The sequence below is a fragment of the Strix aluco genome, chromosome 24, assembly GCF_031877795.1.
Source record: "Strix aluco isolate bStrAlu1 chromosome 24, bStrAlu1.hap1, whole genome shotgun sequence".
In the NCBI taxonomy this organism is placed as follows: Eukaryota; Metazoa; Chordata; class Aves; order Strigiformes; family Strigidae; genus Strix; species Strix aluco.
In genome coordinates this window covers 4677599-4694505 of record NC_133954.1, presented here as the reverse complement: position 1 = coordinate 4694505, position 16907 = coordinate 4677599, and the positions used below count along the sequence as shown (strand labels likewise).

Below are 16907 nucleotides of genomic sequence, written 5' to 3'. Positions count from 1 at the left end.
GGCCAAGTTTAGCTTTTCTCCAAATTCAGTTTTTTCAGACTATAGCTAATGATAGAGACATCTTGCCTTTTCCATCCTTTTCTCCACTTCTAGAGGCATTTTGAACCCTATTTTCATCTTTCAACCGTTGTTTTGTGGAATAATTCTGCAGAAGCAAATGGGGTTAGGGATGTAGGAAAGGGCTGAGGTTTCTGTTTGGTACTCCTCTGCTGCACTCCCCCTATGGGTATGTGCTGCCTTGTAATGGAATGGGGCAGCCTGGGCCAAGAGTTGGTGTTATTTAGTTATGTTAGCTGGTGATTCTTGAGTAATAGTGGAGGGGAAAAAAATTGAACAGATATTCTGGAAATAAGATTGCTCCTTTGACTTTAGGGGATAAAAAAAAAAAAGGAGGGGGGAGGATACCCCCACAAAATTTGTTGCAGTAATTTTTTTAATAGTGATAGGCTGGAACTGATTATTTAACTTAATTTTCTTCTGTTTGTTACTGATCTGTGGTGTTTCCTATAGAGTAGGAAGTATTATTTGCAAATATATGATGTTTCTTTTGAGAAGTTTTATAGAGAGATTCTGTGGAGTTGGATAGCAGCTGGCTGAGAATTAAACCTTCCTGTGGACTTTCAGTGCTGCCCTTGTACTGCACTGTTTGAAGTATGTATCTCCAGAATGGATGTGCTCATATTTCGGTTTTCTGAGTAATGTCAGGGAAGATGAAAGGTAACATCTTTATTTCACCCTCTTTTCCGCACATAGTCTCTCTAACCCAGCACAGGATTATGAGATAGGGTTCGCTGGGGCTGTAGGGGAACTGCTCTGTCTCTAGGCTGCTTTGCGTGAGCAAAATATCCCAGTGTCTTGTTACCTGGCAAGAAATGCCTTCAGTCAGTGCTTTGCTACCTGCTGGCTTGTGGCAGGTTCAGGGAAGTTGCATGAACACTGGGGTTCCCTAGCAAATTAACAGCATTTGCCTTGCAGGCTTTTTCCTAGGTAATTTTAAAGTGTTTTTTGTAGGTATGGTAGAAAACATAAGGTATACTAACAAAATGTGGAGCTTTTGAGCACAAGTATCTGTGACCCATAGAAGTGTTTGGAGAAACCTTGAGGAGGAGGAGGAGCGTGTCAGAGCCAGTGGACTATGCTCTCAGAGTATGTCAGTACTCATGAGACCTGCTTTGTGTTTTATGGATTTACAGAAGTTTTGAGGCTTGGCTTAGTAAAGGAAAAATAGGATTTTATTTGATGTTTTTTTCCTCTCTCTTTCTCACAGTCTATGCAAGCAGCAAGATGTCCCACCGATGAACTGTCATTAACCAACTGTGCTGTGGTGAATGAGAAGGACTTCCAGTCTGGGCAGTAAGTGTGCACTGTTGCTCTTTCAACTTTTAACCAAAACCAAATTGTTTTCAAATTTTGGACGGAGGTGGAATGAAATTTCAGATTTGGGAAGGTGAATACAGAGGTTAATTAACAAAACTTCTGTGTCTTTAGACACTAAAACTTTAAAAGTGTTGCATCCTCAGAACTGGAGTTACTAAAAAAGTGGTAAATTTTTCTCTTAAGCATTTCTTCCTTGGGAATGTGATCTGCCTAACTAATTATAATCACTATTTTAATGAAGGACTTCAGGCCTTTTTTGACCTTTTTTGTTGTTTTGTTTTTGCTATTGTTCCTGTTACATTGTTACAATATTTAAACTATCTCAAGTAGATTTTTAGCATTTAATTGTGTTACTGTTTTCTCACTTTCACATCATATGGGAGTGCTGAGCAGAGTTGTTAGAAACTCCCTCTTGTTCCAGGGCTTTTCATGCACAAGAACAAAAGGGGAAGGCGACCAGAGTGTGGGCACAACAATTTGTATTCTTTAATTACCCTTCGGGGATGACTGATAGAAGCTGAATGTGGGTTATACTTTTGTGAGAAAGGTAGAAAACACATTACTTTTTCAGCTCAGCCCATACAGAAAGGCTGTATATTAAAAGAATCCAATTCAAACGATTCATTTCCTTGCTTTGCTGCAGCTGTATGGTGTCTGTCTTAAAGATTTCAATATGTAGATTGCAGACAGAAGTAAATAATTTCAGCAGAGAGTATTACATGCAGCAGAAGGCGAAAGATCTTGGGTTTGAAAAAAATGGGAAAAAATGGTAAAAAAGATACTGAATGGTACACTTAGGGCCCTAGCATAAAATACCTGGCCTTGATAAATTGTGCTAAGGATGGGGAGTGAAGTGGCTCTGAACTGCGGGGAACAAGGGAGTGATGTGTTTCAAGACTTGCCTCTTTTTGTGCTGTCAGTCTGCTGCGCTGCTACCCTGGAGAGCTGTCCTGGCCCTTTAGTGATTAACTGAACTGTGATTTCACAAGCTCAACTTTAGTATAAAATGCCAGTACAAAAAAAGCCCAAACCAGCCGAACTTTTAGAGTCAGAAACAGGCAAAAGTATCTGTTTGGACAGGGTAGTGTCCTAGTCTCTTCAAATTTCCTCAGGTAGATTTTTTTTTTAAAGTAATTGACTTATAAAAATACCTGCACTGAGCATTGTACCTCATGCATTATAAAAATGTTAATTTCCTCAAATATGAATGTCCTGGAGGGACCTGACTTCCAGACCCACAGCAGCCAGCTGCTTTCCTTTGACTCTGAGAACCCTCTTTCATCACATTTGTGGAAGCATGCAGGATCCAGTATCCCGAGACTTGCTGATAAGCAGGCTGGCCACGATTCTGGCTGTACCGATTCTCCCCGAGAAAGCTGCTTATTTCTATAAATCGGGGCTCATAAAGAAAGCAGCATATGTTTGGTTGTGAGCAGATGCTATAAATCGCTTTGAAAAGTGTAAGACTGGAGTACAGAGACACATCACAATATTCAGCTACTACTGAAGGATGTAGTCATTCTGCTGCATTGCAGATATACTGAGCAAGACCATCCTTATGATCTGCTGCAGTAAGTTGCAGGCAGTCAGCAGATTTGGTCTGTATCATCCTAACTATGACTGGCTGCACAGAGTATTTTTTGATAAATTACACAAAGGACTTTGCTTTAACACTTCCATTTGGTGGTCACAGTGTAGAGCTGGGAGTTTGACCTTGGATTTCTGAGGTGGTTTATCCCCAGGATGCTACTGTAGATCTTTTCGTGCTTCATTTTCCGCATCCTGTAAGTTGGACAAGTATGAGTCACCATTTTGTGACGCATGAGTTCATGGGATGCAGTGTGTTATTATAGTACCATGTTGGTTTGCTAAGTTGCACGTCTTCAGTTCCTGTGATGTACTTCTACCTTGAGGACTCCCAATGTATTTTGGAGAGAGAAACAAGGGCTGAAAACGCCCAGGCAGTGAAGGGGACAGCAGTCTGGGAGGAAGCCAGGGCAGGTTGTCTCAGTGGCAATTTTTTTTAAATGTTGAGAACGGACTAATTATTCTTAGCTTTTATTGCTGCTGTCTACACGGGAAGACCATCCCTCTTGTGTCATGCGAGTTTATTATCTGAAGAGCCCTTGAGAAGCTTGGCTGGATAATTTATGTGGGTTTCCAAACATGCACCAGAGGAATATCTGCCCATATTGTTCAAATGCTTACTGGGACCTTTGTATCCTCTCCCTTACAAATGCTATGCTCTTCCTTCACTATCATAAAAACTAATGGACTCACAGGTTAATATTATCTATTATAGTTTCTGTTGGTTTGCTCAGCCTGGCCAGCAGACTTACAACAGAGAGTTTCCTGGGCCCCGTCTGGAGTCCCCCTTAAGAACTGGCCTCACAGCCATGTTTTGGTTCTGATGGTTCCAGGCAAGACTTTACACACGAATTAGAGCAGCAGTTTCATCTGTTACAGCTCTTGGGAGATATCTTGCCCTGGTGACTCATTGTTCTTTTGTTCGTTGATAAGCAGAAGAAGCTGTTAATGAGGTTGAGATTTCCCCCATGTGTCTCCATGAGCTCTCCAAGCTCCTTCCTGGTGAGCATCAATGTAGGAAAATACATTTAATTTTTCCTGCTATTGTCTTATTTTGAATATTCTTAATACTTGGGTTGCTTACAGCCCGTTGGAAACTGCATGCTTCTTTGAGAAGAAACATAGTTGTTCCTGTGCCTTTTGCAGATTTTTCTCAAAGAACCTGTCAGGATTTGACCTTTCCTAATCTTCTCACTTGGCTAGAGGTTTCTTTCATAAGGTTTTTATTTTTTTCTATTATTTCATTTTTTTTCTTCCTGGCATCTATTTTCCTGCTGTCAGGCTCTGCTGTCTTTCTGGTTTACTGGAAATGTTTTTGGTGAATGGTATGCTTCAATATAGTAATTTTAATTTGTATCAAATCTTTGTGGATAACCTCCAACCCCTACCCTGCAGTGTTTTTACCAGGTATTCTCATTTTCTTGCATTTTGCTTTTTTGAAGTGAAACCCAACAGTGGTGAAGTTTGTTTCTTCCTGCAGAGATGCTGAATCTATGCACGTTAAAGTCACTTGTGTTTCGAGCCAAACTTAGTCCACTGCTCAGGATCCATCTCAGTCTTAAGAAGTTTTAATCTTGGGTCTTTTACTGTCTGATAAGCTGCTTCTAGTAGGGTGTTATTTGTCATCAAGTGTATTTCTTGGTGAGGTATTGCAGTAGCATAGCTGGAACTTGTATTTTGCCTACAGGCATATTTGTCTAACGCTCTGCAACGTAATACCTTGCTTTCCAGTTGGTTGTGTATTGATATTAATTTGAATTATTCAGGCTGATGCACTCTGTGCTGGAAACCTCCTGATTTCAGTCCTGGCTTCCTGAACAGCTTCTCTATTTTATCCGCTACTCAATTTAAAGCGAAACAGCCCTTGGAGCAGCATTCGGTCTGGGAAGGATCATCTGCCCTGATCTCCTGGCGACACTGTTCCTAACGCAGCCGGAGATGCTGCCCAGCTTTGCTGCAAGGGAAAGTTGCTGCCTCATGTTCGACTCATGATCCACCAGGATCCCAGGTCCTTTTCTGTAAAGCCACTTTCCAACCACTTGACCCCCAGCCTGTACTGGTGCATGGGATTATTCCTCCCCAGGTGGAGGACTTTTCATTTTCCTTTGTTGAACTTGATGGGATTTGTGTCAGCCCATATCTCCACCCTGCCAAAGTCCCTCTGAATGGCAGCACAATCAGCTGGTGAGTCATCTGCAGACTGGCTGAGGCTACACTCAGTTCCATCATCCCGGTCATTAATGAAGAGTTTAAGTAGTTTTGGCCCCGGATGGATGCCTGGGGTAGGTACAGCACTAAAATTCCTGAGGCTGGGCTTCATGCTGCTGATCACAACCCTCTGAGCCCAGCAGTTCAGAGTTTCCTATCCACTGCACTGCCCACTTACCTAGTCTGTATTTCATCAGTGTGTCTGTAAGGATTGTTGTGCGAGGCAGTGTAGGAAGCATAGCTAATGTTGAGATAAACAATATCCACAGCTCTCCCTTCATCCTCAGAGCTATTTGTAGAAAGCTGTTGTATTGGTCAGGCCTGATTTTTCCTTTGTAAATCCATGCTGACTGCTCCCAGTCACTTTCTTGTCCTTCAGTATGTTTGGCTTCCAGGATTAGTTGCTCCATCACTTTCCTAGGGACTAAGGTGAGGCTGACCAGCCTGTAGTTCCTTGGGCCCTCCTTCCTGAAGGTAGCAGTGACATCTGCTTTCTCCCAGTCCTCAGAAACCTTCCCTGATGGCCATGAACCACCAGTCTTGTTCTCCCTCTGTAAGATTTATAGGGAACTGTACCACCTGTAACAGATTTCTGGATTTACACTTGGGGCAGGAGGAGATGGAAGAGGAGGGGTGCGTGTCCCTACAGCTGGGGTTTTAGGCAGCTAATGGGTAATGTAGGGCCAGAGCCAGTGAAGAGTCAAATCAGTGGTCCATCTGACAGAGGAGGGATGTATCACTGTGTGATGTGTTTCTAATGCTTTCTTACCCTGCTATGCCATCAAGTGCTAGCAGTTCCTGGAAAGGTTTTGCCAGCATCCCTGTCTGTTTGGGCTAAAGCTAGAGATGTCTAGTGTTTTTTGGCTATGCAGGCCACACATTTCCTCTAGTCTCAAAGGGCCATATGTTCTTTCCTACCATGTGGCTGAAGCTGTTATGCATACACGATGTAGCCAATGTATACGTGTACAGCAGATCTGCTTTTGGATGGTGGTGGATTTGCTGTGCATATGCAAATGAAGATATACGGAGCATATGTGCATGTAATACATTCTGTGCCAGGGAGGGAGGGTGGCCAGGAGCGTGGGCCTTGGCTCTTAGCATAGTTCATCTAGCCCTTCGTTTCTGACCATGGATAAGAGGGTGGTGAGAGGGGAACACCCCTGAGCTGGTGGCCTCAGGTACCCTGTGGGTGGTTGAAGTACAGGCAGCTGTGGAGAAGAAGATGAGGTGAAACCTGATTCCACCGTCACCCCTGCCACCAGTGCACACAAATCCCATCTTCCTTTTGTTTTGCGTTCTTATGCCAAACGAAGTCTGCCTATCACGTGATAAGAGCTATCAGGCATAGTCTGAGGATAACTATAAGCAGCTTTTGAGTGTCTTTGTTCCTGACAGCTTAGCTTCTGAGAGTGACAGACAGGCACATGCAACTGCTGCTGCTGTGTCTGCTTCTGACTGTATGGTTCTGTTTTTATAAACAAGTGTTTCTGGTCTTCAAATGCAGTCTGAGTTCAGGATCCGTTGGTCACTAGCAAACAGGAGGAACAGCCTCAGCACTTACGTGATTTTACTTCTTGTACAGAAATTCCTTCCATTTTTTTTTTTTTCTGCTTTTAAACAATTTACTAAGATCCTTGTATAGGCTTTGTATCTGTTTCTTGTTGAAATCACAGCTGGGGGATACTGCTTGTATTGGGGTAAAATATTGATGCTTTGGGGTTAGGTGCTTGAGATGTGAAACCAGTGTTGATTGTTAGATACAGCAGCCTTGGCCTTTGGTTACAGTTTGGTGTTCTCACATTTGTATGGTGCAATTCCTGAAGTAAAGGGCTACTGGTAGGGGAATGTAAATAGTAATTATTAGTACAGTGTCTTGCAGCTGGGCTTTGAGATCATGTTATCTCGCTGGAGGTGATGGACTCGTGTGAAGGACTGTGTGTGCCTGTGTCATGGCGTGCATCTAAAGCTTTTGTTTTTTTCCTTTAATAGGACCAGATATAAGCTGGCTTGTTTCTTGTGAATTCTCACAGCACTGGGAGCAACGCAAAATCCTCCTGGGTATAAATCAAAGTAAAATACTGTTTTCTCTTCTAGTCACGTTGTTGTGAAGACTTCTCCCAACCACAAGTTCATTTTCACCCTGAGAACCCATTCCTCGGTCGTTCCTGGCAGCATCGCGTTCAGCTTGCCCCAGGTACTATATGGTTTGATGTACTGTTTTGCTATAGAATAAGCAAAATCTCTTTTGAGATCAGGATTGAAGATAACTTCTAATTGAAGGGAGATATCTGTGTAAATGTAGGCTGCAAATTTGATTTCTGACAGCAAAAGTTCAAGGAGACTTTTATGATAACTGAAGCAAACTTGCTTATATATACTTGGATCTATTTTTAGCACATGGTGGGATAAGGATACTAGAAAAGGTTTTAAAATTTAACCTTTTAAAAATCAACCAGAAACAAACTATTTAAAAAAGAAAAACTTAAGCAATGTCTGCTATTCCTTGTGAATTTTTATTGTTCCCTAGTTTCCCTTGACTTTAAAGGGTTTTCTTTGCTGTGTTGCTCTGTGTGACCTGCCAGAAGTTTTATTGACTATATTCATTGTTAGTATTTAGATGAAAAGTGAAATGAAATGTATAAAATAAATTTAACTTGTCTCCTCTTTAAAACAAGTTATCACATGTTAAATGATGCTTAGAATAAATAATTAATACAATTAACTTCTAAATAGAAAAATGGATCTTGTAGCCTTTAACAGGCTTACGCAGTTAGTCACATAATATAAAACTGCAACAATCATGGTCACTGGTTTAATGCTTTCATAAATTACCGCTAGTAGCTGGTCTAGAAGCCAAGTCTCTGTGCTGTGAGCACAATACTTTTTTTTTCCTCAACAGATGTCTTCACATAGGACCCAAAATGACCTTTTGCTTTTTGACATGTTGATCAAATTCAGGTTGTCCGGATGAGTGGGTGAAGAGGATGTTATGTTAAACATATGTGATGCCCAAACTGAAAAGCAGTTATCAGTAGAAGACATTTTGTAGGGTTAAAGTAGATGCATTCCTGGTTTAGGGTTGATTTTTGTAGATTCTAGTAGTTGTTGTAGAGCTGGGAGAGCTCCTCTTCTAAGGAATGAGGTAGGTTGCTTTACCTCTAAGAAGTGACTATGGTAGTGTTACAGCTACTGGTAGATGAATGTTTTATTTGAGTATTCCTGATGCTGAGTTTTAATTTCCAGGACTTCCTGAAGGCTTAGATAATTGCAACCAGTGTTACACAAAATGTGTGTTTACCTTACATATTCAGGGACAGTCAGGTAGCGGATGCAGGCTTTAAAACCTCCAAGAACGTCTGTTTGTTGTGCTTTCGTGATGCACATAAAGTTCTTGAGCACCTTTACTCTGTGATAATCTTAACCCTTAGGCTTAAAGACCCAAACCCATGAAAAAATTTGTATACTGCAGAGTCCAGAAGATGAACAGTGCAGTGATGACAAACTTGTTAGCAGAAAACACCCAAATGAACACAGGAATTGAGCTGTATCTCTTGCCACAGAGAAGATCCTAACTAATCTTTCTAGCAGAACTTGGACAGCTTTCCTTCCTGTCCTGAAATTTGGTGATAGGCTTCGTAGGCTTAACCTGGAGGGTTTAAGCAAAGCCCAGTGTTTGCAGGAGTACCAGTGTGCTTGCACTTGTGGTTGCCAGTGTCTGGTTCGTCAGGTGAAGGTCAGTTTAGGATATCCTTTGCTGAAGAGTTGGAGTGTCAACGGGAGGGGGAGAATTCTTCTTGGTCTTGCAGGTAAACAGTGGGAGTTGTGCAGCATGAGTTTAAATATGGAAACATAATTTGTTTTCACCTTCTTGGGAATACCAGTAAGTGCATGTAAGACTTCCTGCTCTGGACTTTGATTTCTAACAAGTTGATCTCTGTTAAGCTGAGGGAATTTTTTCCTTAAGGTTGAACCATGAACATATTGGAGAGGGTGTATAGGGGGAAGTTTTCATTTTTTTAAGAAAGGTCATTGTATTCCTTCTCCCAGACTTGTTCCTCCAGATAAAAAGCCAAACATAAATGACCATGCCGTGAAACATTTCAAATGTGATCTTACCAGAGCCTTGTGTAATGATACTTACATATTTTTGTGATTCATGCCTCTCTAAGGTTTAGATATTTGAGAGACTGTGAATGCTGCATCGCCTGAGATGTGGTCTGTAAATGTACACTAGCCAATCTGTAACACCAGAGCCATTGGGAAAATACCATTTTTGCAGTTACCAAGCCAGAACTTTTGACACAGTAAAGGTCATAGATTTTTCGTGTCACATAATTATTGAACCATTTCCCACTTCTCATGCAGTTCTGTGCTGCACAAATCTTTTTAAAGGAATTTGAAGGGATGTAAAGAATTTGAACAGTTTCATTCTTACTAGTTGTCTGAACAAGTTTTATTTTAGGTACTATTATACCTTAAAGCACATTACAATCATTTTCTGCAACTAGTGTAAACATGTAAGCTTTTAAAATGATCGTGGGGTGTGTAACAGCCTTTCTTGCCTCTTGCACTACCTGTTGTGAGATCGGCACCTGAGCTTTGGTAGGAAGTGAACAGAATGACAAAAAGCCCTGTCCAGTACAGTAACTTGTGCCTCTGAGACAGTGGGGTGACCAATCACATGAAGGAGGTGGGACAGAACAGCCTCCTGAGGTCAGAAGATAGAACTATTAATAGAAGTGATTCCATGTTTTTGACTTGTTCCCTATTACTCTGGTTTGATCTTTGTGAAATCCCATTCTGCCATTTTTTGCTGCTTCTTAAAGTTCTCATGGGCGAGCCTGTGTTTCTGAGTGAGGATGCTGACTTTGAGTGGGCATCTGTTCTACTGAAGGACAGGCTTTCTGAAGTTTTTGTCTTGTTTTTACAGAGAAAATGGGCTGGACTTTCCATCGGACAAGAGATAGATGGTAAGTCAGTCAGCAGCACGATCGTGACCTATGTGTATAAAAGCTGAATTCTGTGTTTCCATACTGAAGTGAAACTGAATTGGAAAATCTCAGATCTTCAAAAATGGGAGGCCCTCATTAGTGAAAGGAAGTTGCTCTGGTATCTGCAGGCTTTCTGTCTCTTAACATTTTCAGAACCTGGGGGACTATTTTGACTATTACACTGGCAGACATCTGAAGGTACCAGAATAGCTCTGTGTGGGACATCCGTGTCCACATGCAAATGTGAACATTTAACATGTCCTGGATAGTCTGTTCCTGTGGCTTTGGAGAACACTTACCAGCTAACAGAAAACAGCTGTTGTTGTTGAGGATATTCTTGGCATCTGAATTTGAGTACTGAGAATGAGGAAGTTTTAGTGCTAAGAGTTGCCAAGAGCCAGCAGTGTGCTCTGGATAGCCGGAGCTTTGAGAGTAGCGCAGATGTTTTCTCCAATAACTGACTAGAATATTCTGCAGAATGATGAAGGGGAAATGGATGCCATCTCGAGTTTGTGCAAATTGAAGATCTGTATTCCAATGTCATGTCTTAATTCAGCCTGACAAGCCTTTGCCAATGTTCAAAGAGGAGACTGATTTGTGTCTCAGCTTGCATGCTGTATCTTTTATTTATTGGTGCTGTCTGTCACTGTTACCTCTGGTTTATGAACGATTGGCATCACTGTCGGTTATAGGTGCTGCTGTTTAATCTGTCTGTAGCTTCTGGAGTAGTGACCAAACTCCTGGCAGCAGCTTGCTACAGGAGGGGCTCCATGTCCTTTGCAACTGCAGATCAAGGCAATGGATCGTGTCTGTTCTTTTGACCCTCAGGAGTTACCTGTGTGCTCCTGGGGGCAGCCATCTCATCCTCTTCTTTGATGAGGTTGCTGTGATGAAGCCTGCTCTAATGGTTGGTTGGCTCATGGTCATGAGGTGGAGCAAACCGTTTGTTAGGCCGCTCTTTTGCCATTCGAGGTGTTTACAGTGATTCCAGGGAGTTCTCCTCTCAGTTGAGAATTGTGGGCAGAGCTGATGACTGCATGCTGGGTCAAAAAGTGAGGAGGACCTAGTCTGAGAAGTGGTACAGCCGTGGATGTGAGGTGCTGCTGGGGAAGCTGGCTCCTTGGCTGCTTGTTTTCCCAGCTCCTTTGGTCTCAGCAAGTCCGTGGCATGGATCAGTTCTTGAGTGTGAAGTCTGATGTCTTTGTGCATCTCTTGTAGTGACAAACTAGAGTGGGTCTGTTTGCCTCTCTACACAACTAGATGCCTCACAGAACTTGCTTGGAATTCAGTTCTTTCTGCTAGCTGATTTTGTTTTGTTTTGTTAAACCGAAGAATAACCTGTAATAAGGGGGGAGACCCGTAAATTAATTTGTTTCTCACCCTTGTTTGGTTGCTAATAGTACATGTGCCAGCTGGCTTACAGATAAATGCTTTTTAGAACTGAAGTTATTTGGGGAAAGAAACACTAATATTCGGCATGATTAGCTGCTAGAGCAGATTTGTGATTGTACTTGTACTAGACCTTGCTATAAACTTACCAACTACGTGGGAACATGTATTGAGAAAAATAACGCGGTGATTTTATGCAGAGTGACTAAATGCCATATGACTCCCTGCTGAGTATAAAGGATTTGTAATGCTGTTCTACAGGTGGAGAGAAGTATTCATAACACCAGTGATTTACCATAGCTCTCTTTTTGTCTTGTTCCCCTAATAATGTGAAAACTATGTTTTAAATGTCAGTTTTAAATGCAGTCCAGTGCTTAGTGGTACAGTGAAGCTGAGTCCCGCTGAGCCCTTAATGATATGGTGAAAGTTTTCCAGATGAGTGAATCTTGTAAGTTTGCCTTTGTGGAAGGGTTGAGTGCCTCGAGTGGACGTGGTTGTCTCGCCTTCAGTGCGGTTCAGCTTCCTCAGCCTCCGTGTTACAGGAGGAGATGCTCACCTGGAGCCGGGCGCTGGCAGCCTCAGCTGCAGCCTCAGCTCCGGGAGGTCACTGCTGCCGTCTCAGCCTGCCTCTCTGTTTCTGGGGTGTTACAGGCTCAAGCTGGTGCTGTATGTTGCTCCCTGGACTGAATCTCCAGTGGTGTGTTAGGGTTCTCCTTGGTGCCAGACATCCCCAGCATTCAGTCCTTGATGTAAGGGCTACACCTCAGTTTTGTGATGTGACCAGATCTAGGGACTGATGTTCTTTCCAGAATCTTTTGTTTGATAAAGCCCTGAGATTAGGCAAGTAAAAAGAAATAATTGCCCTGAAGTGACGTGCAAGGTGAGAAGAACTCCTGTTGTGCCCTTGCAGGACCGAAGTCCCTCCTTCCTTAGCTAGGGCTGACGTGATAACCCTGCTGCCATATCCCTTTTTGAAAGAACTAGTTGACGTAGTAGATACACCTCAACTCAGGAAGCGGTTTAGTGTTTCATCTTTATCCCCATTTCCTGGAAGATCTTTCTTTGACAGCTCATTTCTAGGTGGCCTATTCTTATACCAGGAAGGATGTTAAATGTGCATGCTGTCATGACCTGTGTGTCTTCTGGTAACAACTTAAGCAAGAGACAGGCTCTCTTTATTCTTTTAACTTGAACAATCCTGTATCGTAGCATGCTGGATGCTTGTTTTGATGTCACATCTTCCCAGGAGTCTGCAGATTTATTCTGGAACCATTCTACTGCCAAGAGGCTTGACAGGAAATAGTAGTTTATGCGTGAAGTACAGTTCTCTTATTCACCTCCTACTGCTTTATCCTTAGCTGTGACTCTTGTATCAGATGAGACTTTCTTCTCTAGATTCAAAGCAAACCTATAATGTTCCTCAGTCTTCTGGAGAAACATCTGCTTCTGTCCTTTGCTGCGTGCTGGTTTGTGAATTATTAGGACTGTCTGCTTTGTGAGATCCTGTCCTTCTGATCAGTTATGCTGAGGCGGTATCCCTGGAGTTGTGGACCATGCTCTTCTTCCCTTTCTATCCTCTTTCCTCTCTACCCTCTTTCCTCCAGCAGCAACAGCCCTAAGTGGCCTCTTGTTCTCGCCATGATGTAATTTGAGACCTGTGTGGATCAGGTGCAGTTGGCAATGACTGTGAAGTACCTTCCATGCCACTTTGCTTTCTGCCCCCGTTCAAGGGCTGTCCAATTGGTTCTGCATTACTGAAGGTAACCTGGGGCACACTGGGATAGGCCCAAGTGCACCTTTGGGGTAGGAGCTATTTCTTCTGTGTCAGAGGTGAAGAGTAGTTGTTTCATTCTGTGCCCTAGAAGCCTGATAGATCATATTACTGCACTTGAATTTGTAGGGAATCTAACTTTCTGCTACTGAATTTGGAGAAGAGCTAGTCAATCTGTTGCTACAGAAAACCAGTTATGACCTCTTGTCATTGCTTTTTTGGGCAAGACTACACTTAATGCTTACTTCTGGGCTTTCTGAAGACGTGTCCTCCAGTCCCTTCGATGTAGAAATGGCTATCGTGGTACTACAGCTTGTATGAATTTGTTTTCATTGTCTTCATCCCCCAAAGCTTGTTTGGTGTTTGAGCTGTTTTAAAGGAGACTATTAGAGTTTTTAAAGAAGTGGGGATTTTCAGTGGAGATACATTTGCTGTATTTTTGATTTTGTAATAGAACATGGATGTAAGAGAAATACGGGTCTCTATCAGAAATAATATATTCAATTTTATTAAGTACTCATTCTGAATGGAAGAACATGTATTGCTAAACTTGCAGTATGTTTAATATATTGTGGGGGGACCTTGCTGTTCTGAAATGTGCTGCTTCTATTTTTTTTTTTAACAGTTTCCTTATACACTTTCGACAAGGCTAAGCAGTGTATTGGCACAATGACAATTGAGATAGATTTTCTGCAGAAGAAGAACATTGACTCCAACCCCTACGACACAGACAAGATGGCTGCAGAATTCATCCAGCAGTTCAACAGCCAAGCCTTCTCAGTAGGCCAGCAGGTGTGGGGTTTTTTGTTTTTTAAGGCGAAAATTCATAAGTAACAGGTGCATGCTTGTACTACAGTGGTGTAAAATACTGAAGAATGCCTAGGTACTGACTGTGCTGCAAAGGACAGCTTATAGGCAGAAATTGTTTATTGTGTGAATGGTTTCTTTACGAAAAGTTGAACCATCATGACGTTCAGTAAGAGTGTGAGCAGAGTGGTTTAAAACCTTCCTTTTCCTTATCTAAAGAAATCTATCTTTGTGAGGAAAATCCCAAGGCTTGAGAGAGCTGGGTTCTCTCTCCACTGTGCCAGGTTGGATATAAGCATGGCAGCTCCTGGAGTCTTCTGAGAAGTAACTTTTGTCTTCCTTCTACATAAGATCAAATGAACACAAGTTTTAATCAATTCTCTGTAGCACCTTTCAAGTGCAGTGTATTATTGTAACATTTATTGTTATTCTGTGGACTCCAGTAATAAAATAGGTGTGAAACATTTGACTTGGGGATTTCTGAATGCTGATGTCCCTATAATTGAGCCTTCTCAGCTCTGCAGCAGATGGGCTTCTGCCCCTGCAAACATCTGCAATAACCTCTGGTTTGCCATATTCTCAGGACAGGTCGAGGTCTATCTCATAATAGTTTACAACTTGCAGGTTGCAAATGTAGTCTTGGAGAAAAGGAGTTGAGCAGTGACAGCCTGCTTTTCTATGGGATGGACCCTGCTTCTCGTAATATTCATTTGGTCTCTCATTAGCACTATTTTTGAAGTATCCTTGTCAAACTGAAATGTGAAAGATCAAAAAGGTTTGAGCTAAATTGTTCTCCTTGCCTAGCACCAATATTTAAAGTGAGAGGAAAATGTCAAGTGATATAGAACATTTAGCTGTGGAGAAGAAGGGAGGAAAGAGAAGTTTTTCTTGGAAGGAGAATTTTTCTTTGAGTTTTTCCAATTGACTTCATGTTCTGCCACTTCTGATCTGTTACCTTTAAGTGTGGGGCATGAAAAGGACATGTTCAGTACACCAGACCTTTACAGGGTGAAAAAGTGGAATTTGTTGGGTGGTAAGCTTAGTCTTCAGACTTCACTCTCTTCAAGTCTTACTAGTCTTATCAAAATACTTTTTAGCTTTTTAATGAGTTAAAGTGCCCTTCTGTTTTTTCTTTCCACAGCTTGTGTTCAGCTTTAATGACAAACTTTTTGGCCTGTTGGTAAAGGACATGGAAGCTATGGACCCAAGCATTCTCAAAGGAGAGTCTGGAGCAAGCAAAAAGCAGAAGGTAGGCTCACAGGAATTCATGTTTGTTCCCTAGGAACTGCAGAGATTCAGGTACTGATCAGATCTTGCTACAAGGATGAATTTAGGTTACTTGCATTTAGAGAAGTTGCACATTTGTTTCCCCTGGCTGCATCTTTTGCCTCAGAGAAGATAAGGAACATTGTAGTTCAATGCAGTCTCCTGTGCTTGTGTAGTTGGGAGCTAAAGTGCAGGGCTGGGAAGATACAGGGACTATCTTTTGGTCTTTATGTACTAATTCATGGAATCATCCTCTCTTGAGCCTTTTTATCTTCCAGATATGTCTAGTTTTTATTTTTCCTTTTGGAGAAAGGACATGATTTTATTTCCTTCTTTACTTCCTAGATCTTGCTGAAATAAAATACTTTGTTTTGAACTAAACAAATGACTTTAAAAACACCAGTTTAATGTACCTGATGAGCTTCTGCATTCAATGATGTTAGTTTTAGAGGAGGTGTTGGTATTTCATATTCTTCCCAATGACTTTTGTAGTGGAGCTTTTGCTGCTGTTTCTTGCCTTCTGAGATGTGCTTGGAGATGCCTAAGGAGCAATCTGAAGTTGAGTCTAATGGCTCAATGTAATTATTTGTTTCCCTCCCTCTTGCAGATTGAGGTTGGTTTGGTTCTTGGAAACAGTCAAGTTGCTTTTGAAAAGGCTGAGAACTCCTCTCTCAATCTGATTGGTAAGTGCCACTGTATCCAAAGAGATAAATAATGCTTGAAGTGTGCTGCTTTTCAGGCCTCTGAGACTTGTATGCCTCAAAGTTTGGTATTCTGGTTACATCAGTTGACCTAATCCACTGAAAACTGCATCTCAAAATGTCTCCCAGGTACCAGTTTAAACTACCAAATGGCTGGATTTGATCCCTTAGGAACCTGTCACACCCTTTAGGAAGCAGTTTGTAGATACTCAGGGTTCTCTTGAAAGCCACTGCACTGAGAAGACACCATCCCTCCAGCAGACCTTGCTGCTTCTAAACAGGGGCTCTGTAAAATTCACTGTCCTCCCAGTATGAAGCTCCACAGCTGACCAACATACTAGAGCAGTTCTGTGGGTCTTTATACCATGTTTATCACCACGGTGTATCCAAAATACGCAGACACAGCTAGGAGGAGAAAAGGTGACTGTGACTGAGAGATTCTGACAACAGCAAATTGAGTTAGTTGAGAAGTTAACCTGTGCTCCTAGGCCTACATTAGAAAGGCACAATGGTCCAGTAGATCCAGCAAAAGACAGCAGCTAGTTGAAGTATTCTAACTCTTTAAACATCAGAGAATGATATATCAGGGATACTAACAAGCCAACACCTTTATAATTGAATTTAATTGAAACAGCAGGGAAATAGAAAATTGAGAACTTTTTTGAATGTGTAGCCAGAATTTCAAAGTGAGTGCAAGACTTCTGCAAATCCTGTCTCTGAGATCTCCTCTTCAAGCAGAGAGAACAGTTTCTGAAGAACACTTCAGTTTTCTTCTTAAAGTCCTTTTCAAAAACTGATGACAGCTGC

At 41.9% G+C, this 16907-nt stretch overlaps 1 protein-coding gene across 3 annotated transcripts in view; it reads left to right on the top strand.

The window, feature by feature from the left end:
• Window positions 1-16907, top strand: part of NSF (N-ethylmaleimide sensitive factor, vesicle fusing ATPase) — an 82044-nt gene that overhangs the window by 12711 nt on the left and 52426 nt on the right. For all 3 annotated transcript variants that reach the window (XM_074849089.1, XM_074849087.1, XM_074849088.1), the window contains exons 2-7: window positions 1268-1353; window positions 7270-7369; window positions 10106-10145; window positions 13952-14118; window positions 15275-15382; window positions 16007-16082. In XM_074849089.1, coding sequence (XP_074705190.1) covers window positions 1268-1353; window positions 7270-7369; window positions 10106-10145; window positions 13952-14118; window positions 15275-15382; window positions 16007-16082 — 577 coding nt within the window. The remainder of the gene's footprint in view (window positions 1-1267; window positions 1354-7269; window positions 7370-10105; window positions 10146-13951; window positions 14119-15274; window positions 15383-16006; window positions 16083-16907) is intronic.